We start from the raw sequence: 27050 nt of genomic DNA on the forward strand, positions 1-27050 counted from the left end.
TTATGATTGCGAAGGCAGCGGAGAGTTCACCTGAGTTGCCCCATGTTGACTGCTCCAGAGCCTGGTGAGGACCAGGGGCAGGGAGAAGGTCAGGTGTCACAACCGTCCTGTGGATAAAGAGATGCGTGCTATTGCGCTGTCTGTTCTGATTTCCTGCCATTATTTCCTCCTGTTCTCCCTCTGGAAATGAATAAAGTACTTTTGAAAAAATGCCAACCCAGTGTGATCTAGTGATTAAGGAAATTCTGTCTTAAAATGGAATGGTTGTCTGCAGTCATAAAAAGATTAGAGTCCATCTTGTGTTCTGATCTGGAATGATGAGGCTTCTGGTCTAATATGCTAGGGGGGAAAGAAAACTGTAGAACAGCTTAAGATAATCCCCTTTGTGTTAGAAAAAAGTACAATCCTCATACTCCAAAACAGCCCTAGCCACAGGTGTTTGTGTATACATGGAATTGCGGGGAGAAAGTTGAGGGAGGGTACATACCAAACTGTCAGTAGTAAATAGGATTTGAAGGAGGAATTTAAAAGCTTTACCTTATGTACTTCTATGCTGTTTCTGTTTTTTAAATAAGCATGTATTACTTTTGAATAATAATTCTTAAAACTATAGAGTAATTTGGTAGTATCTACCAATATTACTAATGCATGTACTTTTCCCCCCTTATTATGGTAAAATATACATAAAATTTACATAAAATATACATAAAATTTACCATTTCAGTGTACATTTCAGTGGTATTAGGTACATTTTCTCTGTGGTTCAATCACTGCCACTGTCCATCTCAGAGCTATGTCATCATCCCAAATAGAAACTCAGTACTATACTGCATATATATTTTAACCTAACATTTCCACTGCTAGGAATATACAACTACAGATATACTCCAAAAGCATGCCAAGGGGACCTATATAGCATTTTGTGTACAAACTATCAGCTGAAAAATAATCTAAGTATCCATCCATAGGAACTGGTTAAGTAAAAATTAGGAAATACAGAGGAATTCTCCACAGCTGAGAAAAAGAAGGTACTGCTAGGAGCATCTTTAAGGTATATTGATGAGTGAAGAAAAAGGTACATAACAGAGCAAATAACATATGTGCTCAATTGTGTAAAAGTAAGCAAGTGTGCTGTAGAGATATAAAATTAAACCAGAAAGACTCAGACTGGGGTGCCTGGGTGGCTCAGTTGCCTAAGTGGCTGCCCTTGCCTTGGGTCATGGTCCTGGGGTCCTGGGATCAGGCCCTGCGTTAGGCTTCCTGCTTAGCAAGGAGTCTGCTTCTTTCCCCCTTCTCTTCCCCCAGCTTATGCTCTCTCTCTTTCTCTCTCTCTCTCAAAGAAAGAAAGAAAGAAAGAAAGAAAGAAAGAAAGAAAGAAGAAAGAAAGAAAAAGAAAGAAAGAAAGAAAGAAAGAAAGAAAGAAAGAAAGAAAAAGAAAAAAAGAGAAAGAAAGAAAGAAAGAAAGAAAGAAAGAAAGAAAGAAAGAAAGAAAGAAAGAAAGAAAGAAAAAGAAAAAGAGAAAGAGAAAGACAGACTGAGACTAGGATTACTAACAGCAGTTATCTTTGAAGAGGGGAGTCGGTATTTTTCAAACTGCAAGTCACAACCTGTTGGTGGCTATTTTATTTATTTATTTATTTAAAATTTATTTATTCATAGAGACAGAGAGAGAGGCAGAGACACAGGCAGAGGGAGAAGGCATCATACAGAGAGCCCGATGTGGGACTCGATCCAGGATCTCCACGATCATGCTCTGGGCTGCAGGCGGCGCTAAACCGCTGCACCACTGGGGCTGCCCCTTGGTGGCTATTTTAATAACTAAAATTGAACAGAATGGAAAATATTGTTTTATGAAATTTCTTTTTTTTTTAAACATTTATTTATTCATGATAGACACACACAGAGAGAGAGGCAGAGGCAGAGACAGGCAGAGGGAGAAGCAGGCTCCATGCAGGGAGCCTGACGTGGGACTCGATCCCAGGTCTCCAAGATCACTCCCTGGGCTGAAGGCGGCATGAAACTGCTGAGCCACCCAGGCTGCCCGTTTTATGAAATTTCTACTTAAATATATCCTCTGTATATAAATACGTTTCCTGGGTTGTAGTATAAAAAATATTTTTTACCATAGGTCATAATGAAAAAAACAAAAAACCAAAAAAAAAAAAAACATCAAGCATTTGGATTATACATCTGAGGTGAGGAGATGGGGTTATTTTTTTTTCATATTTGCTTTTATAATATCAAGGATTTTTTTTAAAGATTTTATTTATTTATTCACGAGAGACACAGAGAGAGAGAGAGGCAGAGACACAGGCAGAGGGAGAAGCAGGCTCCATGCAGGGAGCCTGATGTGGGACTTGACCCCAGGTCTCCAGGATCACACCCTGGGCTGAAGGTGGTGCTAAACCACTGAGCCACCGGGGCTGCCCTCAAAGATTTTCTACTCAGGTTTTTGCAATCTTTTTTTTTTTTTTTTAAAGATTCATTCATTCATTCATGAGAGATAGAGAGAGAGACAGAGAGGCCGGAGACATAGGCAGAGGGAGAAGCAGGCTCCTCGCAGCAGCCGGATGTGGGACCCGATCCTTGATCCCAGGATCATGACCCATGCCAAAGGCAGCTGCCCACCCGCTGAGCCACCCAGGCATCCCAGGTTTTTGCAATCTTTAGGTCCTTTTCAATGAAAAAAAAAAAAAAAAAGATCTTTTAACTAATAATCTTTTTACTTATTTATTATTTATTTGACAGAGAGAGAGAGTGCACAAGCAGAGCGAGAGGTGAGAAGCAGGCTTCTCACTGAGCAGGGAATCCAATGTGGGGCTCAGTCCCAGGGCCCCAGGATCATGACCCAAGCCAAAGGCAGATGCTTAACCGACTGAAAAACCCAGGTACCCCTAATAATCTTTTCTTGTTTTAAAGATTTTATTTATTTATTTGAGAGCCAGCAAGCACACAGAGGGAGAAGCAGACTCCCTGCTGAGCAGAGAGCCTAATATGGGGCTCCACCCTGAGATCATGATCTGAGCCGAAGGCAGAGGCTTAACAGACTGGGCCACCCAGGCACCTTTAACTAATAATCTTTTAAAGATTAAAAGAAAATAAAATGTTAATGTGTCTCAATGGGGGAACCAAGGAGATGGGGGTTCCGTCCAGGTGTGGGTGGGAATTGTGCAGTGAGAACAGCACCCCCACCCCTAAGGGCTCAGAATGATCTCAGTGGGCTGTTAGGGGGCAGGGCCAACAGTCCCCCCCCCCCCCCCCCAGCCTCCAGAGATACATGTCTACTCTAGCATCAGTAGGAACTCCTGTTCACTTGAGAGGGCAGTCTGGTAGGAGGCCAGAAAGGGGATTTGGAAGGGGGTGAAGAAAGAGTTGGGGAGGAATTGGATGGGGAGAAGAGGGCTGGCAAAGGCCAGAGCAGAGTGGGAAGGGGAATAGAGAGGGAGTTAGGGGAGAGTGTAGGCTGGGCAGGAGTTGATGGGGACAGGGAACCCACCTGAGTGGATGTGAGCATGCAGTTTGAGGTAGTGCTCCCGCCGGAAGAACTTCTTGCACACCTGGCACTTGAACCTGCCCCCACTTCCATGGGTGGGCAGATGCCGTCGCAGGTAGCGTTCACAAGGAAACACCTGTCAGAAGAGAGGAGTTGGTGTTAGATCTGATTCACTAGCCCTTACCATCTTCTGAGCTTAAGAGGTTTTTCCTTTCCCACACTTACAGAAACAATTTCCTTCCTGCCCAAAAGGGATCAGGGACCAGTGTCAGGCTGAGCCCTTAGAACCTCACGGCTCCTCACGGCTCCCCCTACTCACCCATAATGCATGCTCTGAGCTTCTGCTAGGCTTCTTCTTCTACCCAGGAGGCCTTTCTCTCTTAGCCTGACAAATTTCTACCTAGCCTTCAAGACCTAACTCGGGTGTCACTGCTTCTGGGAAGCCCTCTCTGACTCTCCAATGTCACATAAGGCAACACAGATTCTGCCCTTGAATGTTCATATACATGTTGTTCATTTATTTATTATTATTATTTTTTAAAGTAAACTCTACCCCCAATGTGCGGTTCAAACTCATGACCCCGAGATCAAGAGTCGCAAGTTCTACCACCTGAGCTGGCCAGGTGCTCCTGTTCATCTACGTTTATAAAGTCACCATCTGGGGCAGCCCGGGTGGCTCAACAGTTTAGTGCCGCCTTCAGCCCAGGGCCTGATCCTGGAGACCCGGGATCGAGTCCCACGTTGGGCTCCCTGCATGGAGCCTGCTTCTCCCTCTGCCTGTGTCTCTGCCCACCCACCCCCGATGAATAAATAAATAAATAATAAAATCTTAAAAAAAAAAAGTCACCATCTAACCCACTAAATTATAATCAGTTCCTAATATGAGATTTTTTTAAAGATTTTATTTATTAGAGATACAGAGAGAAAGAAAGAAAAAGAAAGAAAAAGAAAAAAAAGAAGGAAAGAAGAAAGAAAGAAAAAGAAAAAAAGGAAAGAAAAGAAAAGAAAAGAAAAGGAAAAGAAAAGAAAAGAAAAGAAAAGAAAAGAAAAGAAAAGAAAAGAGAGGAAGAAGCACTGGTAGGGGGAACCTATTGATGAACAGAAAGCAATTAGAGTATGTGGACCTGATTCAAACAAAGAAACCTGACAAAAATTATGATGTTTCTGAGACAATTAGAAATTAGGACACTGCCTGGATATCTGATGATATGAAAGGACAGGCTTCAGTGATGGCTTTCAGATTCACTGAAAAGAAGAACCAGTAACAAGATGGATAACATATCAGGAAGTTGGAGGCCACTGGAGATGCTGGGCCTGGGCTCAGGAGAGGCCTCACCCCACATCAGCACAGCCTGGCCTGGCCGGACCCAGCAGGGGCCCCAGGGTGGCCCTGTGTGCTATCTAGTGGCTCAGATGGGCCAGGCAGGGCTCTTACTCCTCAAAGGTGAAGTGTCGTCTCTGGAGACAAGCCCAGGCTTTGCTGCATGTACTGATGCAGGAGGGGAGGAGACATGAGGTGTTTGCTCTACCATCTCCCACCCCCTATTGTTGCCCCAGCCCAGAAAGGACAGTGGTACCCACCTTCTGGCAGTGTGGGCAGGGGAAGTTGTGAGTTGCTGTCTGCAGGTGGTGCTCCAGGGCCTCGGGGGTAGAGTATTTGTTGACACATTTGACACACCTACATGGGAAGGAGCAAGAGAGGAGACAGAGCAGTGTGTGGAGACTGGACTGGCCCAGGAACCAGCCATTTTCCCCCAGGGCCAACACTGAGAAGCAAAATTCTACATTTAATTAATTCATTCTTTTTTTTTTTTTTAAAGATTTTATTTATTCATCCATGAGAGACACACACACACACAGAGAGGCAGAGATACAGACAGAGGGAGAAGCAGGCCCCATGCAGGAAGCCTGATGTGGGACTCGATCCTGGGTCTCCAGGATCAGGCCATGGGCTGAAGGTGGCGCTAAACCACAGAGCCACCTGGGCTGCCCCCGCCCCCCCCTTTTTTTTTTTAAGATTTTATTTATTTATTTGAGAGACAGAGTGCGCACAAGCCAAGGAATATGCAGAGGAAGAGGGAGAAGCAGACTCCCTGCCAGGTAGGGAGCTGGACAGGGGCTCCATCCCAGGACTGTGACCTGAGCCAAAGGCAGACACTTAACCAAATGAGCCATCCAGGCACCCCCATTCTTTTCCTTTTTTTAAAAAAAAATTTTAAGTAGGCTCCACACCCAATGTGGAGCTTGAACTTATGACCCTGAGATAAAAAGTCACATGCTCTACTGACTGAGCCAGCCAGGAGCCCCAGAGGGAGTCTTTATTTTTATTTTGTTTTATTTTTTCTATGGAATGCTTCACGAATTTGCATGTCATCCTTGTGCAGGGGCCACGCTAATCTTCTCTGTATCGTTCTAATTTTAGTATATGTGCTGCCGAAGCAAGCACCAGAGGGAGTCTTTAAAAAATGAAAATTAAAAAAAGAAAAAAAATCAGACCATGTCACATCCTTGCTTAGAAATCCCTACCTCAGCTTATGAGGCTCTAGTGGGTTGACCACTCCTACCTCTCAGACTTCATCTTTCTCCACTGCTCGCTTCAATTTTGCTCCAGCCATCTTGGCCTTCTTAATATACCTTGAATACACTAAACTCTTTCCTACCTCAGGGCCTTTGCACTTGATGTTCCTGCTACCTGGAACACTCTTCCCCAAGTATTCCCTTGGGTAGCACCTTCTTAACCTTCAGGTCTCACTTCAAATGTCACCTCCTTAGGGATGCCATCCTTGAGCACCCTGTCCCAAGTTGTCCCCTATGGCCTACCCCTAGGCACTCCCTATCAGGTCACCCAGTTTTATTTTCTTCTTAGCACTTATTATCTATGATTATTATTTATTTACTTGCTTACTTGATTATGATCAGCAATTGGGCTCTGGAGGCAGGGACCACATCTGTCCTGTTCATAACCTGATTTGAGCGCCAGTGACAATGTGTTATGTGAAAGAGTCAGCCAGACAAGGATCCAGGCCTGGCACCTGCTTGTTTCTGACCCTCAGTTTCCTCATCCCTAAAATGGGGTAGGAATCGCAAATGGATGTGCCCTTTGTTCATTCTTAAGATTGTCACAAGAGTCAAAGGACACAACTGTGCCAAACTGCTCATACATCACAAAGCATTATAGACACAGTCTCTACTCATAACATCCATCACTGGCTAACAAGCCTTCAAAACAGCAGTTTCAGGTCACAAGCCACTCCCTAGTCTCCTGATCATTAAAACATTTGCCAACAAATGGACCTATTTATGATGAGATTCCAGTGAGGAATGCCACAGGTAAATGGGCAATTCATGCTCAAAGTAAAAACATGGGCCCTGACATCTGCATACCAGGGCCACCATGGGTAACTCACAGGGAGGCTGCACCTGTGGTAGGCCCAGCAGACTCCCTCAGGCCACACTCTGAAAACCACAGGCTAAATGCCTCCAGATGGCAAGAAAGAAAGAGCAAGTCAGGTGGGAGAGAGCTCCCAGGGGGACAGAGATCTTGCAGGTGGGTAAGGTAGGAGATGGCAAGAACTTCACAGGCTTGAGCAGTGAGGAGACACAGGTTTGTGTGGAAGGTAGTTCAGCAATAACCATTAGAATTAAAACTGCCGGGATGCCTGGGTGGCTCAGCAGTTGAGCGTCTGCCTTTGGCTCAGGGCGTGATCCTGGAGTCCCGGGATCGAATTCCGCATCGGGCTCCCTGCATGGAGCCTGCTTCTCCCTCTGCCTGTGTCTCTGCCCCTCTCTCTCTCTCTCTCTCTCATGAATAAATAAATAAAATCTTAAAAAAAAAAAAAAGAATTAAAACTTCCTCCCAGAAATGCCACCCTCACTAAGTCATCCAAGGTAACATCCCCAACACGGGGCAAACCAATGTCATGTGCCTGCTGATATGATGTGCTGAGGACAGAGCATTACTTTGTGATATTTCCTGCCAAGAGTGCCAATTCTGCATTTAACTTGAGGTCAAATCAGATAGATCCGAACTGAAGACATTCTACAAAATAACTGGCCTATATTCTTCAAAAATATAACAGTCATGAAAGACAAAGACTGAATGAGCAGCTGTTCCAGCTTAAAAGAGAATAAAGACACACTATCTGATGTGTAATGTGTGAACCTGGCTTAGATCCCTAGCCAGAAAAAACATTTACTTTGTCTATAAAGGATGTTATTGAAACAATTGCAAATTTTTGAATAAGGTCTGTATATTAGAAAACAGAACTGTATTGATTTAACTTTCTGATTTTGATAACTATACAGTACTTATATAAGAGATTGTCCTTACTTCCAGAAAATGTACACTCAAGTCAAAGGGTAAAAGAGCATCATGTCAGCAAATTATCCTCAAATAGCTTAGAATATAACAAAACAAATGTGGTAAAAAAATCAATGTCCCTAAGTCAGAGCTTGGCTCATAGTAGGTGTTCTCTTCCTTTTACTTTGGCATCTCACTCCAGAGAGTCACACAGTCATGGGAACTCGCAGATAATCCACAAATTGTTAAGGGAAAAGCAAAAGAAAATGCCCCCTGAATACAAATGGGAATTATCCATCACTAACCAGAAATCTCTATCCCTTGACTAGCCAAAGCTTTGCCTGGTTTTCCTACCTCTCTGGCTCTACTACTCAATCTCCTCCAGGGCAAGCTGCCCTATACATACCCATTTAAGGCCTGGTCTCCCTGTTAATTTCTCAATGCTTTTGTGGTTTCTACAGGCCCTTTTTACCCTGGCCCTACTTTTTCCCCTAGGCCACATCTTAACATCATTTCTTCCACTTCTACTCTATACAACAATCTTTCTAAGCCACTTGGTATTTCATTTTATGTCTCTACACTTAGTGTTCCTCCTACTAGGAATACACTCTACTCTACCCACTGTCTATTTGGCAAACTCCTATTCATCCTTCAAAACCCGGTTCAGATATCACTGCTTTAGGGACATCTTCCAATGTCACACTGTGGTACTTGTGTACCTTATATCTACATATACATTAGCATTTTGTCACAGTACATGTAAGCATATTTACACACCTGTCTCCCTAAGAAGCCTGTGCATTTTTTTTGTTTGAAAAATATTTTATTAAAAAAAAAAAAGAAAAATATTTTATTTATTCACTCATCAGAGACACAAAAAGAGAGGCAGAGACACAGGCAGAGGGAGAAGCAGGCTCTCTGTGAGGAACCCAGTGTGAGCCTCAATCCTAGGACCCTGGGATCACGCCCTGAGCTGAAGGTAGATGCTCAACCACTGAGCCACCCAGGCATCCCAAAGCCTGTGCATTCTAAAAGCAGGGTCTGTTGTTACTTATCTGAAGCCTAGACACATCACCCAGGAGTAACAGAGGTTACTGGATAAATCTCTACAGACACAAGTTTGTACAGAGAAGCAAAACCATTCCAACATGAAAATATTCACTAAGAACTGGGAAAAGTCCCCTGACAAATACCCCTCCTTGCTTATCATTAATACCTATTCCCACGCACTCTGTGCAGGGTTTTGTGAGGCAGCTGCTCCCCGATGACATAAGGTGAACACACAACAAAATGACTCCAGGCAAAAATGTGGGATTTCACACTAATGAAAATGATGTTAGGTGCCTGCGGATAACCCATCAACTCAGGAAGGCTGGAAGAGCGATCAGAAAACAACCAAATAAGAGAAACTCAGTGAGGATGGTCACAGGACTGAGAGCTCAACAAGAATGATTTGAAGATGACAGGATTCATCAGACAAAACTGAGGGAGCCCTTCTTCATTTCTGCCAAAGGGATGCTCTGACTACAACAGAAGACTAAAGTGATGTAAAGGACTGTCAGAAAAAATCATTCCAAATAAAATCTGCACTTGGGGGACGCCTGGGTGGCTCAGTGGTTGAGTGTCTGCCTTCAGCACCGGGCATGATCCTGGAGTCCTGAGATCGAGTCCCACATCAGACTCCTTGCATGGAGCCTGGTTCTCCCTCTACCTGTGTCTCTGCCTCTCTCTCTGGGTCTCTCATGAATAAATAAATAAAATCTTTTAAAAAAAAATCTGCACTTGGTTCAGTCTTTGGTCATTCTAAGGATCAGACTATAGCTTCAACTTTAAACTGAATTGTGTAGGTTATAAAACAAACGAATCTTATCTTTATGATTTTTGCTTTCCAATATGTGCTTGCACATTCTAAGAATCAGTGTACCATTCTGTCACCTAAATTTTGTAGATTATCAGACAAAATAATATTTTCATGATATTTTTAGTTTGGGGGGAAAAATCAAATCCTTTTTCCATCATGAATGAAAAACTACTGGTTTCTCTTTTTTTCAGATTATTTTTTAGGATAAATGTCTACCAAGTTGAAGAATTCTATAAGGAGGGCCTGCATCTTCTCCCTCAGGTCCTTAGCAGTCAGAACCAGAAGGCTGCAGAGCCCTGGGGTCCCTGCAGGGAGAGAGAGGGGTAGTACAAGGGCACATACTTGTAGACGGCACTGTCCTTCTTGGGGCTGTGCTGTGGCAGGAGGCTATGGGAGTACTGGTGCACACCCAGATCATAGAGAGACGGGAAGTCCTTGCCACAGAGGTGGCAGCGATAGCTTAGCTCCTCCTGGTGGCTCTTGATATGCTCCAGAAATGTGTCGAGCTTTGGGAACGTCTGTGCACAGCTTTTGACCACACACTTGTATACCTTGAGGGAAGACAGAGACCAGGTGAGGGAAGGCAGACTGCTCCCCTGCTCCCCCTGCTGCTGGATCTCTGTTTTGTTTTGATTAGAGAATCCTCTCTGCTTAGCCAGTCACAAGGCCCCATTACCTTTCCCTCAGGTGCTGTGTGACCTGGGTATATTTAGAAAACTTATCCCAAACCTGGAAATACAATACAACATTGTGTCCTTCTGGTGTTGTACCACAGTAGTGGCTCTCCAATGTGAGGGTTCATTGCAGTAACATATTGTTGGGTACCATTCCCAGAGCATCTGATCCGGCAGGTGTGGGTGGCCCGAATATGTACATTCCTAACAAGTACCCAGGTGATGGAAGCTGAAGCTGCTGCTTTGGGCACCTCACTTTGAGAAGTTCTGTCTAACAAGCTTGCCTAGAGCATCTCACTCTGGGGGATGTGCCTTGCTTTGACCATTTACTATTGATCAAGATCCAGATTCTAGAGTTAAATATAATTTGCAAAAAACAGATCCAATATAAATGATTTTTGTAGGTAGAAAAGATATCCCCAAAGGTCATGGGTTTTATTGCCCTATAGGACATTCACCAGATTTGTATCTACCTTAGTGATCTTATTTGAATATTCCTTTCTAGGGGCACCTGGGTGGCTCAGTGGCTGAGCATCTGCCTTTGGCTCAGATTGTGATCCTGGGATTCTGGGATTGAGTCCCATGTCAGGGTCCCCACAGGAAGCCTCCTTCTCCCTCTACCTATGTCTCTGCCTCTATGTGTCTTTCATGAATAAATAAATAAAATCTTTAAAAAAAGAATATTCCTTTTTTTTACTGGCAGAATTAACCAACACCAGAAGGACACAATACCAGTCTCTTAGATCCTCATCTGAACTGGCTTTGTCATCCTTTTAATTTCCTTATTAATGAGTTATATAAAATTCTGGCTCATGCTCACTGTTATTTATATGAGAGTTATATTTTTAAATTTTGAAAATTATACTTTGACAAGTATACTCCTGATTGCCTGTATAATTCCATTTGCTCGTTCTTTCTAACAAAGTGAACCCTGATTTGTGCAGGATGGCAACATGCCCAGTTAAAATACTTGATCTCCCTGGCTCCCTGGCATCTAGTATCAGCCACGTAGCTCTTTTCTTGCCAGTGATATGCAGGCAGTAGTCCTTAGGGAAGACATTACTTCTATAACACAAAAGGCAAAAGCTTTTAAAGAGAAATCCTTTCCATTTTTCTCATTTGTCCTGACTGGAATACAGACTGGAAAGCAGGTGATATCTGCAGATATAGCAGCTATCATGCAATCTTGAAGATCAAAGTCACAGGCTAAAGATGGCAGGGCCGAAAACCAGAAGAAGCCTGAGTCTACAATGACATATCTGACCTGCTATACAAGCCCAACACTGCTTACTTACAGACATCTTGTAACATAAGGGAGATAACACCGAACTAGTTAACTAGTTATGTCGATTATTTTCTATTAATTTGCAGAGTAAATAATGAGTTCCTAAGTGACAGAGCACATGCCCTGTCCTTTGACTGATGAGAAGATCTTACAGAGGGCTTCTAGAAAAGTTTTCTTGCTCCTAGAAGAGAGCACAGAGAAGATAGGCCCATGTTGGTTGTGTCCTGGACTACTGCCTAGGCAAGGGCAGCCACTTAGGCAACTGAGCCACCCAGGCACCCCAGTCTGAGTCTTTCTGGTTTAATTTTATATCTCTACAGCACACTTGCTTACTTTTACACAATTGAGCACATATGTTATTTGCTCTGTTATGTACCTTTTTCTTCACTCATCAATATACCTTAAAGATGCTCCTAGCAGTACCTTCTTTTTCTCAGCTGTGGAGAATTCCTCTGTATTTCCTAATTTTTACTTAACCAGTTCCTATGGATGGATACTTAGATTATTTTTCAGCTGATAGTTTGTACACAAAATGCTATATAGGTCCCCTTGGCATGCTTTTGGAGTATATCTGTAGTTGTATATTCCTAGCAGTGGAAATGTTAGGTTAAAATATATATGCAGTATAGTACTGAGTTTCTATTTGGGATGATGACATAGCTCTGAGATGGACAGTGGCAGTGATTGAACCACAGAGAAAATGTACCTAATACCACTGAAATGTACACTGAAATGGTAAATTTTATGTATATTTTATGTAAATTTTATGTATATTTTACCATAATAAGGGGGAAAAGTACATGCATTAGTAATATTGGTAGATACTACCAAATTACTCTATAGTTTTAAGAATTATTATTCAAAAGTAATACATGCTTATTTAAAAAACAGAAACAGCATAGAAGTACATAAGGTAAAGCTTTAAATTCCTCCTTCAAATCCTATTTACTACTGACAGTTTGGTATGTACCCTCCCTCAACTTTCTCCCCGCAAATTCCATGTATACACAAACACCTGTGGCTAGGGCTGTTTTGGAGTATGAGGATTGTACTTTTTTCTAACACAAAGGGGATTATCTTAAGCTGTTCTACAGTTTTCTTTCCCCCCTAGCAGTATGACCAGGAGCCTCATTCCAGATCAGGAAACACAGATGGACTCTAATCTTTTTAATGACTGCAGACCATTCCATTTTAAGGACCAGAATTTCCTTAATCACTGGGTTGGCATTTTTTCAAAAGTACTTTATTCATTCCAGAGGGAGAACAGGGAGGAAATAATGGCAGGAAATCAGAACAGCGCAATAGCACAGCAGCTCTTTATCCACAGGACAGGTTGTGACACCTGACCTTCTCCCTGCCCTGGTCCTCACCAGGCTCTGGAGCAGTCAACATGGGGCAACTCAGGTGAACTCTGCATCATACTGCTAGGCGGGCATCTTAGTTCCCCCAATCACTAGGTGCAGACCATATGACCTTCAGTTTTCTCATCTAGTTCTTAGTGCATAGTTTGTTGCAACGATTCCATTAATTAAGGTGTAATTCCCTGCTCCCCTATGGTGGACCCTATTTCAGTAAGTGCCACAACCATTCACCCGTCACTCAGCCCCACCTAAGATTCATCCTGGACTGCTTCTGCTCACACCCCACAGTCAATCCACTGGCAAAGGCTGCCGATTCTGCTTTCCTAACATGATCTGTACTTAGCTACTTCCCACTCTTCCACCCCCACCACCCCTAGTCTGTTCTCTGCATGCAGCTAGAGGGAGCCTGTGGCACTTTTTTTTTTTTTTAAAGATTATATTTATTTATTCATGAGAGACACACAGAGAGAGGCAGAGATATAGGCAGAGGGAGAAGCAGGCTCCCTATGGGGAGCCTGATGTGGGGCTTGATCTCAGGACCCCAGGATCACAACCTGAGCCAAAGGCAGACAGACACTGAGCTACCCAGGTGTCCCACCCATGGCACTCTTAAGTCAGATCTGTCAGTCCCTGCCCCACTGGGCCCATCTGTTGGCTTCTCATCTTGTTCATAAACCTAGGCCTTCCAGACCCTTCCTGTTGGGCCCAGCTGTGTCTTGCTGACCTCCCCTTCTGCCTCATTTTCCCTTCCCCATTGTGTTCCCACCACACTGGCCTCCCCACTGCTCTTCAGACATACCATACACTCCCATCCTTCCTTCTTCCTGGGACCCTGACTCTAATTTCCATTATGGCTCGCTCCCCTACCACCTCAGGTCTCCCCTCTTGCCTCATCAGAAAGGCCTTTCCTAACTGCCCTATCTGAAATAGTCGCCTCTCCTCTTTGGAAAAACAAAGTCATGAGGAATGGGGGAGGCTGTTTTTTTCCCAGGCCACTTCCCTAGAGGGGCTGTTATCCTCTAGTGTACCCCAGATTCAGACTCCATCTCATGGGACCCCCATCTATTTCTCCTCCTGCAGGTGAGAAGCCCTACAAATGCTCAGTGTGCGAATCCGCGTTCAACCGTAAGGACAAACTGAAGAGACACATGTTGATCCATGAGCCATTCAAGAAATACAAATGCCCCTTCTCGTGAGTAGAGATTGGTATGAGTGAGAGGGGAAGATTTACCCAGCAGTGGGATAGGAAATTGTCAGGGCTGAGGTTCTGAAGGCCCCCCTCTTCTTTCTTCCTATTGTGAGCCTTGCCTGCCTACCTCACTCCCCACCCTGCTTCCTTGCCTAGACTTTAGGGTACACAGGGAGTCCCTCATGCCCAGGGCTAGCACAGAGAGTCTGAATCTGGTGAGGTCCCCCTGACCAGTGGTTTTGGGTTCTAGGACACACACAGGCTGCAGTAAAGAGTTCAACCGGCCAGATAAGCTGAAGGCTCATATCCTCTCCCACTCTGGTAAGTGACTGCTGGACCTACCAGGAGAGTCTGAATCCCTGGGGCAGGCCCCCTATAAAGAGAAGACACATCTCATGAAGTTTATTATCACTGCCTGGTATATTCCAGCCAACAGACTTTTGCTTGTGTGAGCCATGAGCCAGGCCTGCGTTAGGGTCCTCAGGGTCCTACAGAGGGAAGTCAGATATAGTCCCCCAGGCTGCGCAGGGGGAAGCTGACCTGAGGGCAGATAGCTGTAAATCAGAGAGGTGCCCAGTGTGATAAAGATATGGATTGGGCATGGAAGGAAATCAGATTCTACCTGGGTCCAAAACATAGCCAGAAACATTCGTTGGTACCCTTAGCAGAGCAGGGCAGCTGGTGTGTGGATCAAGGGTCTCCACCCCACTCCTCAGTTCCCCAGGGGCTCTATGGCACTTCCTTGGGTGCTGTGGTATCCCCAGAGCAGCTTGGCTGGCTTTCTACATACCATTCAGTCTAGAACATGGTTTCTTGGCACTCCTGATATTTGGTAGTATCAGATGCTCTGTCATGGGGGCTGCCCTGTGCATTGTAGGATGTTTAGCAATATATCTGGCCTCTACCCTCTAGATGTCAGTGGTATCTTCCCCACAGTTAGGATAACCACAGATGTCTCCAGAAGACAAGCCAAACATCTCCTGGAGGGGAAAAATTGCCCCTGGTTAAGAACCATTGGTTTATAGAAAGGACTTAGTGGCTAAAGAAAGTTTCAAAACTGGGAGACTAGAGTTGAGAACTTGAAGATAGAGGGCCTGATTTTGATTCTTAGCACTACCACTGTCCTCCTATGTTGCTTCATGCAAGTTACTGCCCCTCTCTGAGCCTTCATTCCAGGGAGGGTGAGGGGAACATGGCTCAGGGTGAGTGTGGGCTGGAGTTGACTTCATGGTAAACGTAGAGGCACCAGTGATTCATTCAGTGAATGACTATTGAGAACCTATCACATGTCAGACTCTGGGGGTGATGTGGGGGAATCAGATGGGCAGAGCCCTACCCTGGCTCCCTGGAGAAGCTTAGCACTTAGTTGCAGAGATTGAAAATGAACAACAGACAAGTATGTTACAGTGAAATGTGCAGGGTACAAAGACAAGAATAAAGAGTGATGGGGCAGAGAAAGATATGAAGCGGGTATCAGGGAGGTCCTCCTGGAGGAGGTAACATGAGTGCAGTCCTGAGGGACGAGAAGAGCTGGGAAATAGCTTCCAGAAGGAGGGAGCAAGTGCAAAGCCTTGGGGCAGGAAAGAGACCGTGTGTATGTTTGTGTGTGTGTGTGTGTGTGTTTAAGACAAAGAAGGGTGAGTGGGAGGTGAAGAGCTCATAGAGCAAGTGAGGGGCAGCAGGGATTGGGGCTGAAAGGTGAAAGGGGTGGTCAGACTGCACAGGGCCTTGTGGGAAACTTGGAGAATCACTGGAGGGTTCAGAGCAAAGAATATCACTATCCTTTGTGTATTTAATGAAGCCATCTCTGGCTGCCCTGTGGGGATGGTCTGAGGGGCAAGGGTGAGGCAGACAGACCAGAGAGGAGAGAAAATGGTGACCTGGCAAGTTAGCCAAGGTTTTGGGGCTGAGCACGCTATTCTAGGCAGAGGGGAAACAGCAAGTACAAAGGCCCAGAGGCAGGAGCCAGCTTAGTGGCCTAAGGAGAGCATGTATGGCTGTCTGGGAGTGAATGGCCCGGGAGAAGGGGAAGATGAGACTGGCAGGAGCAGAGCCCAGATCACACACATGCTTACAGGACATGCTGAGAGACTGGGTTTTATTCCGAGTGCAGAGGCTTGGTGGTAGAGTACGGGGTCGGGGTGCCTCTCACTGACTTCCCCTCGCTCCAGGCATGAAGCTCCACAAGTGTGCCCTGTGCAGCAAGTCCTTCAGCCGCCGCGCCCACCTCGCGGAGCACCAGCGCGCTCACACGGGCAACTACAAGTTCCGCTGCGCCGGCTGTGCCAAGGGCTTTTCCCGACACAAATACCTCAAGGATCACCGCTGCCGCCTTGGCCCCCAAAAGGATAAGGACCTGCAAGCCCGGCGGCCCTCCCGGAGGAGGGCAGCACCCCGCAGCGGCAGCAGTGGTGGGCGCAAGGTGGTGACCCCCCTGCCTGACCCGCTGGGGCTGGAGGAGCTGAAGGACACGGGGGCTGGGCCAGTGCCCGAGGCTGCCCCAGGCAAGCCGCCCTTCTCAGAGCCAGATGCAGTGCTGTCCATCGTAGTGGGTGGCACAGTAGGTGGCGAGCCTGAGCTGGTAGTGCCCGGGCATGCTGAGAGCCTAGGCTCCAACCTGGCGCTAGCGGAGCTACAGGCAGGGGCTGAGGGCCCATGTGCCATGCTTGCTGTGCCTGTCTACATCCAGGCCTCAGAGTGATGGACTCTTGGTGTTTGCTCCCCGAGCCTGGCCTAACACTCACCTTTGGGTCCAGGCCTCAGGGACTGACTAGAGATCCTTCCCAGTGGAAGTGAGCCATTGGCCAAAATCCTTCTAGTCAGGGACTGACTAGAGATCCTTCCCAGTGGAAGTGAGCCATTGGCCAAAATTTGTGAACCCTGGCCTATGGCCAGCCTGCTGTAGCTCCTATTCTGATGGATAGCCCTGCAGCATTCTGGAATGTGAGGCAGGGCTGCCTATGGCTTCCAGGTAGGGACATTGGAGATAAGAGAGCTGGCCAAGCCAGCAGTCCCGGGTCTGGCTGGTCCAGGCTGGTGTCAGCCCACCTAAGAGAGAAGACAGGATGGTCTGACCTGCCCTTCGTCTGGGCTATCTTGGTGTGGCCTCTAGTCAAGATGCTCTTCTGGAGGCCTGAAATGGGTGGGGCCCTTATCTTCTGGATCTTTTCATACACGGTTCCACATGGTATCTACAGATGACTCTGTGATGTAGACATTTAGGTGGTACTCAAGTGTCATGGTTAGAGTGCAGCTATCAGCCAGATTTGGCTTCAAATCTGCTACTCACTTGCTGTGTGACCTTGGTTATGTCACTTTACCTCCCTGAACCCTGTGTTTCTCATCTGTACAATGGGGCTTATGAAATTTTGACCTCATAGGGCTGTCATAGGGATCCAGTATGATGAAATGTGCAAAGAACTTGGCATAGTGCTTGGCACTTGGAAAGTGCTCAATAAATGTTTGTATCAAAGTGTGTCCAATGGCTCAGGCTTGAGCCTTGGCAGTTTCTTTCTTTGCCCCTAGGTGGCAGCACCCCCTCCTCCAAAGTGTTGGGGGAGCTGAGAGGTCCTATGGCCCCTTGTGCACAGCTGTGCTGCCCCATTAGCCATGGAGAAGTTTGATGCTCCCAGAATGGTTATTTAAGAACATGGCTGTGGAAGGGGTTTATATTCACTTCTGAAAATACAAGATCCTGGGTCTTGCCCCAAACCGTTTGGCATCAGAAACTCTGATCAGAGCCAGAGGTCCATCTCAGGCAGGCCTCCAGAATCCATAGTTGCTCCCACCACCTGCGCTCTGTCCCCACTCCCCAGCTAGTCCAGAGAAGAAGCAAACCAGGCTTATTGGGAAACAAAGAAGAGAAAAGGGGCCTTGGCCAGTGTTTCTTCATTTCCATTCACAGCCACACTGCCTCAGTGATAAGAGAGGAAACAGGCTCCAGAAGGGTCAGGACGGGATGCAGCACAGCTCTTGCACTCAGTTTGATGAGTTTCCTTGAAGACTGGTACATCCCTCAGATATCTGTGTTGGGGCTCTGGGCTGGAGCTCAGAGCAAGTCCAACTTCCCCTCAGGAAAGGTACAATGCAGTAGGAAGGACCAATGAGGAAATGGCACACCACTGAGGGGGTGAGAGCTGTAAGTGCACCCAGCCTGCAAGGCCAGAGGAGGAACTGGTAAGGACAGAAAATCTCTTCAGGGGAGGTCACACTTGAGCCGGTCCTTAACACGGAATATTTTGATGGATGGATAAATAGGGGAAGGCATGCCAGGGAGAGCAAGCCATGAGACAAGCCTTCAAGGTATGACAGTTCTGGGGCTGGTGAAGGGACCAGGATGACAAGAGATTTGGGGATAGTGGTTAGATCATCATAATCATGAATATATTTCAAGCTTCCACACGAGGGACACTGCACATAGCACCTCAGCCCCACCAGGTGAGAATTGTTAATTTCCTTATTTTGCAGATGAGAACACAGAGGCGCAGAGAAACCAAGCTCCTTGCCCAAGCTCACACAGCTAGTAAGTCAGAGCTGGGATTCCAGCTGGGGTGGCCTGCCTCCGTGCACTGTTAGCCACTTTGCTGTATTGAAATAGAAGTTGATGTTGAATCAGAAGTATCCTTGGATGTTAGGTTAAGGAATTTGGACTTTATTCTCTTCAAAATGGAGGAGTCATGGGAGGCATGAAACATTTTTAAAAATTGTGACATTAAAGAAAATGTTAAAAACCGTATCTCCATCCTAATACAACTACTGAAGTTATATTTCAGTCTCTTCCTGTCAGTGTACACATGCATGTATATTTATCAATAATCATAAGGCTTGTGTTTACTAGCACTTATGCCATGCCTGGCATGTCCGAAGCACTTTTAATTCCATCTTATAGCTGAGATGAAGCCAAAGATACAGTGAGGTTAAATAGCCCCAAGTCACACAGCAGTAAGTGGCAGAGCTAGGCCACAGAACAAGGGGCATATCAGCGTCTAATATTTGATAGATGCATAGTTGGACTGCAGGGGAAGAAGCTGGGACCACACATTGGGTTCCCATAACTACATCCCTCCTAGATTGGCAGATGGGAAGACTGAGGTCCAGAAAGGGGAAGGCGGGGGTGCCTGGGTGGCTCAGTTGGTTGGGCATCTGCCTTCAGCTCAGGTTATGATCCTGGAGGCCTGAGATTGGGCTCTACTTCAGGCTTTCTGCTCAGTGAGGAGTCTGCTTCTCACTCTCATCCTTTGTGCTCTCCCTCCCCCCTGCCAAATAAATAAAATCTTTTTTTTTTTTTAAGGGGGAAGGCCCTTGGTCATGGGTTACTCAAAGTTGACACCAGAGCTGCTCCAGGACCCCAGAGCTCTCTATAGGACCCCCAAGGTGCTGGAGAGAATGAAATATAAAGAGGGTCCATCCTGAGCATCCAGGGTTCCACAGAGATGTTCAAATCAAGTAGAGCTAGGTTTGAATCTGGCTCTGTCCCTTCCTACGTATGTGGCTGTGGCAAGTCACATCACCTCTCTGAGCCTCAGTATCCTCATATGTCAGATGGGGGAGAATAATAGTACCTACCCAATAAAGTTAGCACAATTCAGAGAGAATTCAGGTAAAGCAGAGATAATGGATTGGGTTGAATGCAGCCTACAGATAGACTTTGTTTAGATTTCACAATGAAATCTAATTTCACAATGAAAAAAAAAAGCCAATATTTAAAAATAATGAAATTAAAAACCTGGTGAAAAGGGAGATGTATTCCCTCTGTGTCAAGAACAAGAAAAGGATGCCTGCTACTATGATTCCACATTGTGTTGGAGGCCTAGCCAAAGCAATAAGGCAAGAAAAAGAAACAGTATAAGGATCAGAAAGGGTGAAATAATGGCAAGAATGCTGAAATAATAGCAAAATCAATATATAAAAATTTACTACATTCTGGGATCCCTGGGTGGCGCAGCGGTTTGGCGCCTGCCTTTGGCCCAGGGCGTGATCCTGGAGACCCGGGATCAAATCCCACATCAGGCTCCCGGTGCATGGAGCCTGCTTCTCCCTCTGCCTGTGTCTCTGCCTCCCTCTCTCTCTCTCTGTGACTATCATAAATAAATAAAAATAAATAAAAATAAAAATTATAAAAATTTACTACATTCTATGAATAAAAAAATTGCTGGGTTCCTATACTCCAGAAGCAATGTAATTAAAAATGGGAAGATTGGGGGGGAACCTGGGTAGCTCAGTTGGTTAAGCTTCAGACTCTTATTTTCAGCTCAAGCCTTGATCTCAGGGCCATGAGTTCAAGCCCTGTGTTGCACTCCATGCTGGGCAGAGTCTACTTAAAAAAAAAAAAAAATGTTTAAAAAAATTGGGGGGAGACTTGGAGTGTCTGGCTGACTCAGTGAAGCATATGACTCTTGATTTTGGGTTTCTAAGTTTGAGCCCAACATTGGGTGTAGAAATTGCTTAAAAATAAAGTTTTTTTTAAAAAATGGGAGATTTAGGGGCAGCCCCAGTGGCCCAGCAGTTTGGCGCCGCCTTCAGCCCTGGATGTGATCCTGGGGATCCAGGATCGAGTCCCACATCAGGCTCCCTGCATGGAGCCTGCTTCTCCCTCTGCCTGTGTCTCTGCTTCTCTGTGTGTGTCTTTCATGAATAAATAAATTAAAATCTTTTTTAAAAATGGGAGATTTCATATAAAAATCTGGATTCTGACTTGTGTTGAAAATAAGGATGTCTGGCATAGGGAAACAGCAGTCAGGTGGAGCTGAGCTAGCCAGCCCCTTTCACTGGGCGCATGCATTCCAGATGCCATGATTCCTGTTCTTCTCTCAGGTCTCCCTGACACTGCAGCTGAATATCAGTTGATACTTACTATACTTGTGTTGATTTATCTTCAAGTAGAGAAATATTTCTAATTTCCCATGTCTTTGGAGAGTAGGAAAACAAGATAGCCAGGGAGGATTACATGATTTTTTATGTTCCTTGCCTACTCAACCATCTTACTGTCTGGACCTAAGGTTCAACTTGAGGAACCCTGTAAATACTGCTTTCTTTTCACCCTCCCACTGTCATTTCTCTGCCTCTAAGCTAGCCGGCCTCAGTTTCTCTATCAATAAATGTGAGAAGTTGAGTCATAACTAACTTTACTGTCTATTAAGTGTCAAACCCTGTGCTCTGTGTCTTACTTACATGTCACTGAGTCCTCAAAACACCCTTGGAAGCAAGTTATCATGTCCAGTTTATAAATGGGGAAACCAAGGTTCAGAGAGGTGTAGCAACCTGCCCAAATTCTCTCAGCCAGAATGTGTCAAGCTGGGCTTCAGACCCAGGAATGACAACTCCAAAATTCCTGCCTTGTCTCAGGATCACTAAAGCTCTCGCCAGGTCTGATAAGCCAAGATTTGTTTGTTTTTTAAATCACTTCTCCAAGGCTCCAACCACTTTTCACCTCCCCAGCCATTGTTGCCCTGTCCAGGCTGCCAGCCTCTCTTGCATGGATGATTGCATCAGCCTTCTCTTTGTTTTCCCTGCTTTCTCTCTCCACCATGATCCATTCTCTTGACAGCATCCCAAGGGATCTTTCTAAAGCTTCAATCAGATTATGCCATGTTCTTTTTAAAACTCTCTAGTGGCTTCCAGTCTCTCCCAGAGTCAAATCTAAAGTTTATCTGATAGATTTCAAGGTTCTATATGATATGGCCCTCATCTTTTCTTCTCTCATTCTACTCCAGCCATACCTGCCCTCTTGCTGCTCCTCCATCATGTAGGCCACTTGCTGCCTCAGGGCCTGTGTACTTTCCATTCCCTCTGTCTAGAATGCTCTTCCCTCAGATTTTCATATGAGTGGCCCCCTCCCTCTATTTACCTTTGTCCGAAAGTTACCGCCTCAGGACTTCCATGGCCAATCTCTTTAAAATGGCCCCCCACCCCACCTTCATATCACTCTAATCCCTTTACCTTCATTTTTATTCATCATCCTTGACATTTTATTAGGCATTTCTTTATTGTCTGTTCCCCTCATTAAAAACAAAAGGTCCACAAGGACAAAGACCTTTCTCTGTTTTGTTCACTGATACATTTACAGTGCCTAGAACTGCTCAGGAATTGCCAGTCAATATTCGTTGAATGAACTGTAAACAGCAGTTTGAGAGAACAAGACCCACTTTACCCATCCCCTTTTCCCATTCCATGGAGGCCAAGGGTAAATTTCCTTCAGGAAGAATCTGTCATGGAGGCTGAGAAACGGCAAACCTAAAGCCCCATAAAGCCCCATTTTCCTTTGTTTTAAGAAGCTTAGAATATCTAGGACAAATGACAGAGGCAGTGGCTTGGAAATCTCAGTTGACACAGTAACGTATTGGTGCAGCCCAGGAGAACTGGTTGGACCAGTTTTGTCTCCCTTGGAGAGGCTGGAGTGGAGGTGGCAGCTGTAGGTGCTCCCAACCCCCAAGGCTGTCAGCAGAGGACTCCTATGGATTCTCAGGTCCTGTAGGTTCATAGAGCAGATTCCACCTCAGGGTTGAGGCTGAACCTCTCTGTGAGGTTGGGCAGAGAATCCTGAGGCGAGGGGCTGAGGCCCAATTTCAGGGCCTTGGGCCCTTTGTAGAATCACAGAGAATAAAATGAGGCCCAATAATGGACAAGTCTTGTCCAAGGTCTATTTTAAAAAGGCCAAATCCAAACTCAGTTCTCCTGCCCTTCAAGTCACTGCTATCTCAACCCATTCATTTACTATTTGACAAAATATTTATCAAGTGCCTACTATATGCTGGGCATAGTTCAGGGGATTGATGAGGCATTGTAAACCAAATAATGATCTGTGGAGATCCTCTGTGGAAGAAGCAGAAGATCAACAACAAATAAGCAAGTTATATTTTAGAAGGTAATGAGTACTGCAGAAAAAAAAAAAAAAAAGGACAGTAGTATGAAGGTTGGGTGGGGTGCAGGTTGCAGCATGATATGGGGTGACCTGAAAAGCCTTACTAAGAAAGAAACATTTGACCCTCTCAGGCACAGTTCCTGTTGCATAGCCTACACATGCTGAGGTGAATAGGTATGGAATAGGCAGGCCTTGTAAGCCACCATTAACTCAAGTGCAGGGGCCTCTCCAGTGCACAATCTCCTCCTACTCCCCACTTGGTCTCTCTCAGGTTCTGCTGGGTCTCTCCTACTCATACTGCTAACTTTGCCCTATTCCCCAGGGAGGTCATATCTTCTCCCAGACTCCTAACACTTCATTTATTTGTATTTAATTGTGCATATCTATCCATTCATTCATTTGGGTGAAGGCAGTGTAGCATAGAGATTATGCTACACTTAATTTTACATTAAGAATCTCAACTTTTTTTTTTTTTTTTTTTAAGAATCTCAACTTTGAAGAAAAAAAAAAAAAAAAAAAGAATCTCAACTTTGCCTCTACAAGCCGTGTGGCCTTGGGCAAGCTGTTCAACTTCTCTGTTTCTCCAGTACCTGATATATAAAATGGGGCAATAATAATGCCTACCTCATGCAGTTGTGCTGGCTAAATGAGGTGATAGATTTTTTTTAAATTTTTATGATAGTCACAGAGAGAGAGAGAGGGGCGCAGAGACACAGGCAGAGGGAGAAGCAGGCTCCATGCACCGGGAGCCTGATGTGGGATTCGATCCCAGGTCTCCAGGATCACGCCCTGGGCCAAAGGCAGGCGCCAAACCGCTGCACCACCCAGGGATCCTGAGGTGATAGATCTTAAATGCTCAGCTCACTGTCTTGTGTAGCATGAAGTACTCAATAAAGATTTTCTAGGGGCACCTGGGTGGCTCAGTTGGTTGGGCTGATTCTCCCTCTCCCTGTGCTGCTCCCCTTGCTTGTGCTCTCTTGCTCTCTGTCAAATAATAAATAAAATTTAAAAATATATATTTTTCTATCATTTGCTGGGGGGGGTTCAAATACCAACCACATCATTTAATAATGGGGTGACTTTGAGCAAATTATTCAACCTCTCTAAACTTCTGTTTCCTCAGCTGTGATGTGTACCTACTTCATAGGGCTATCATCAGATAATTAATGAAATATTTGTAAGACATCTGACTTGGAGGGAGGGCCCATAGATGTCAGTAGTTATTATTCTTCTTGTTGTTACTATCATTGTTTATTTATTTTATACATATTTATTGGACGCAAATCCTGTGCCTGGCCCTTTACCTATGTTCTTATTGAATCCTCAGAACGGCCTGGTAAAGAGGATAGTGTCTCTCACAGTTGGGAAGACTGAGTCAGAAAGAACACCTTGCCACATGGTTGAATGGCAGAGACTCAATTCTAATCTAGGTTTGTGTGGTGGGCATCACAATGTGTTTTCTTCTCATTACTTCACACTTTTTAAAAATTTTTATTTATTTATGATAGTCACACAGGGAGAGAGAGAGAGAGAGAGGCAGAGACATAGGCAGAGGGAGAAGCAGGCTCCATGCACCGGGAACCTGACGAGGGATTGGATCTTGGGTCTCCAGGATCATGCCCTGGACCAAAGGCAGGCGCCAAACCGCTGCGCCACCCAGGGATCCCTGCACTTTTTTTTTAAAAGATTATTTATTTATTTATTCATGACAGACAGACAGACACACACACACACACACACACACACAGAGGCAGAGACACAGGCAGAGGGAGAAGCAGGCTCCATGCAGGGAGCCTGACATGGGACTCTACCCCCGGTCCCCAGGATCATACCCCGGGCTGAAGGTGGCACCAAACCGCTGGGCCATTGGGGCTGCCCTTCAACACACATTTTTTGGAAATAAAATTCACATAACAAAATTAACCATTTTAACTATTTTAAGATGTACAATTCAGTGCTCTTTAATTGGGTTGTTTGTCTTTGTTTTTTGAGTTGTAAGAAGGTTTTAAACATACACATATATATATGTATGTATTCTGGGTATTAACTGTCAGATATAGAATTTGTCAGTATTTTCACCTATTTCATGGGTTGTCTTTTTACTTTCTTGATGGTATACTTTGACGTACAGAGTTTTTAATTTTTTTTAAGATTTTTATTTATTTATTCATGAGAGACACAGAGAGAGAGAGAGAGGCAGAGACAGGCAGAGGGAGAAGCAGGCTCCCAGCAGCCAGGGAGCCTGATGCGGGACTCCATCCCAGGACTCCAGGATCACGCCCTGGGCTGAAGGCAGGCACTAAACTGCTGAGCCACCCAGGGATCCCGAGTTTTTAATTTTGATGAAGTTCAGTGTATCTATTTTTTTCTTTTGTTGCTTATACTTTTGGTGTCATACCTAAGAAACTGTCACTTATCAAAGGTCACAAAGATTTCCACCTACATTTCCTTCTAAGAGTTTTATAGTTTTAGCTCTTACATTTATTTTATTTATTTATTTTTTAATTTTTTTATTTATTTATGATAGTCACACAGAGAGAGAGAGAGAGAGGCAGAGACATAGGCAGAGGGAGAAGCAGGCTCCATGCACCGGGAGACCGATGTGGGATTCGATCCCGGGTCTCCAGGATCGCGCCCTGGGCCAAAGGCAGGCGCCAAACCGCTGCGCCACCCAGGGATCCCCAGCTCTTACATTTAGATCTTTGATCCATTTTTAGTCAATTTTTGTACAAGACTTGCATTTCCTGAGACACCTGGGTGGCTCAGTCAGTTAAGCATCTGCCTTTGGCTCAGGTCATGATCCCAGGGCCTGGAATCTTGCCTGGGCAGGGTGTGTGTATGTGTGTGGGGGACTCCCTGCTCAGTGGGAAGTCTGGGTCTCCCTCTCCCTTTGCCCCTCCCCCTCTCTTGTGCACTCTCTCTCAAATAAATAGAATGTTTAAAAAAAAAAGACATGCATTTCCTTGATTAAATTTTTTCCTACGTTTATTCTTCTTGATGTTATTGTAAATGGAATTGTTTGTTTTTTTTTTTTAATTTTTTTTTTTATTTATTATTTATGATAGTCACAGAGAGAGAGAGGCAGAGACACAGGCAGAGGGAGAAGCAGGCTCCATGCACCGGGAGCCCGACGTGGGATTCGATCCTGGATCTCCAGGATCGTGCCCTGGGCCAAAGGCAGGCGCCAAACCACTGCGCCACCCAGGGATCCCCTGTTTTGTTTTTTTTTAAAGATTTTATTTATTTATTCATGAGAGACACACACACACACAGAGGCAGAGACACAGGCAGAGGGAGAAGCAGGCGCCATGCAGGGAGCCTGACATGGGACTTGATCCCTGGTCTCCAGGATCAGGCCCTGGGCCGAAGGTAGGCGCCAAACCGCTGAGCCACCCAGGGATCCCTGGAATTGTTTTTTTTAATCTCATTTTCAGATTATTCTCTGCTAATGTATAGAAATACAACTGATTTTTTTCTGAAGATTTATATATTTTTTAGAGAGAGAGAAAGCATGGGAGGAGGCAGAGAGAAGGGGACAGAGAAACTTGAGTAGACTTCTGGAGCCCAATGCAGGGCTTTATCCCAGCACCCTGAGAGCAGGACCTAAGCCAAAACCAAGGGTCCTATGCTTAACCAATTGTGCCACCCAGGCGACCTCCTTTTTTTTTTTTTAAGATTTTTACTTATTTATTAGAGAGAGAGAGAACAAGCACAGGGGAGGGCCAGAGGAAGAGGGAAAAGCAGACTCCCCACTGAGCAGGGAGCCTGAAAAGGGACTCAATGCCAGGACCCTGGGATCATGACCCCAGCCAAAGGCAGACACTTAACCAACTGAGCCACCTTGGCACCCCGCCCCCCGCTTTTTTGGAGAGAGGGAGAGAGAGAGAGAGCATGAGTGGGGAGAGAGGGGAGGGGCAGAGGGAGAGAGAGAATCCTAAACCTATGTAATCCCCAACAAGCCCTGCATGGGCTAATCGTGAACTAAGCTGAAATCAAGAGTTGAATGCCTAATTGACTGAGCCACCCA

The 27050-nt window shown here is 45.3% G+C and overlaps 1 protein-coding gene, 1 long non-coding RNA gene and 1 other non-coding gene across 3 annotated transcripts; 1 reads left to right on the forward strand and 2 right to left on the reverse strand.

Annotated features, from left to right (window-relative positions):
• Nucleotides 1-3474: 3474 nt before the first annotated feature.
• Nucleotides 3475-10201, reverse strand: LOC119877475. Its single transcript, XR_005377765.1, has 3 exons — nt 9997-10201; nt 5075-5171; nt 3475-3629 (listed from the first exon to the last, which is right to left on the reverse strand). It is a non-coding gene; the product is annotated as an uncharacterized LOC119877475 (long non-coding RNA).
• LOC119865774 lies at nt 5833-5939 on the reverse strand. The gene has a single exon (XR_005378138.1). It is a non-coding gene; the product is annotated as a U6 spliceosomal RNA (small nuclear RNA).
• Nucleotides 10202-14023: 3822 nt separating the features above from the next.
• Nucleotides 14024-19917, forward strand: ZNF341 (zinc finger protein 341). The gene is made up of 3 exons (XM_038572990.1): nt 14024-14166; nt 14414-14484; nt 16335-19917. The coding sequence occupies exons 1-3, from the start codon at nt 14024-14026 to the stop codon at nt 16862-16864; spliced, it is 744 nt and encodes a 247-aa protein (XP_038428918.1). The 3' UTR covers nt 16865-19917.
• The last annotated feature ends 7133 nt before the right edge of the window (nt 19918-27050 follow it).

Source organism: Canis lupus, chromosome 24, assembly GCF_011100685.1.
Source record: "Canis lupus familiaris isolate Mischka breed German Shepherd chromosome 24, alternate assembly UU_Cfam_GSD_1.0, whole genome shotgun sequence".
NCBI lineage: Eukaryota > Metazoa > Chordata > Mammalia > Carnivora > Canidae > Canis > Canis lupus.

What these genes read in the sequence shown, in the direction of transcription:
- ZNF341 (XM_038572990.1), top strand. Translation starts at nt 14,024, where the DNA reads ATGGGACCCCCATCTATTTCTCCTCCTGCAGGTGAGAAGCCCTACAAA. An exon ending in AAATACAAATGCCCCTTCTC is followed by an intron (nt 14,167 to 14,413) that starts GTGAGTAGAGAT and finishes TTTGGGTTCTAG; the next exon opens with GACACACACAGGCTGCAGTA. An exon ending in TCATATCCTCTCCCACTCTG is followed by an intron (nt 14,485 to 16,334) that starts GTAAGTGACTGC and finishes CCCTCGCTCCAG; the next exon opens with GCATGAAGCTCCACAAGTGT.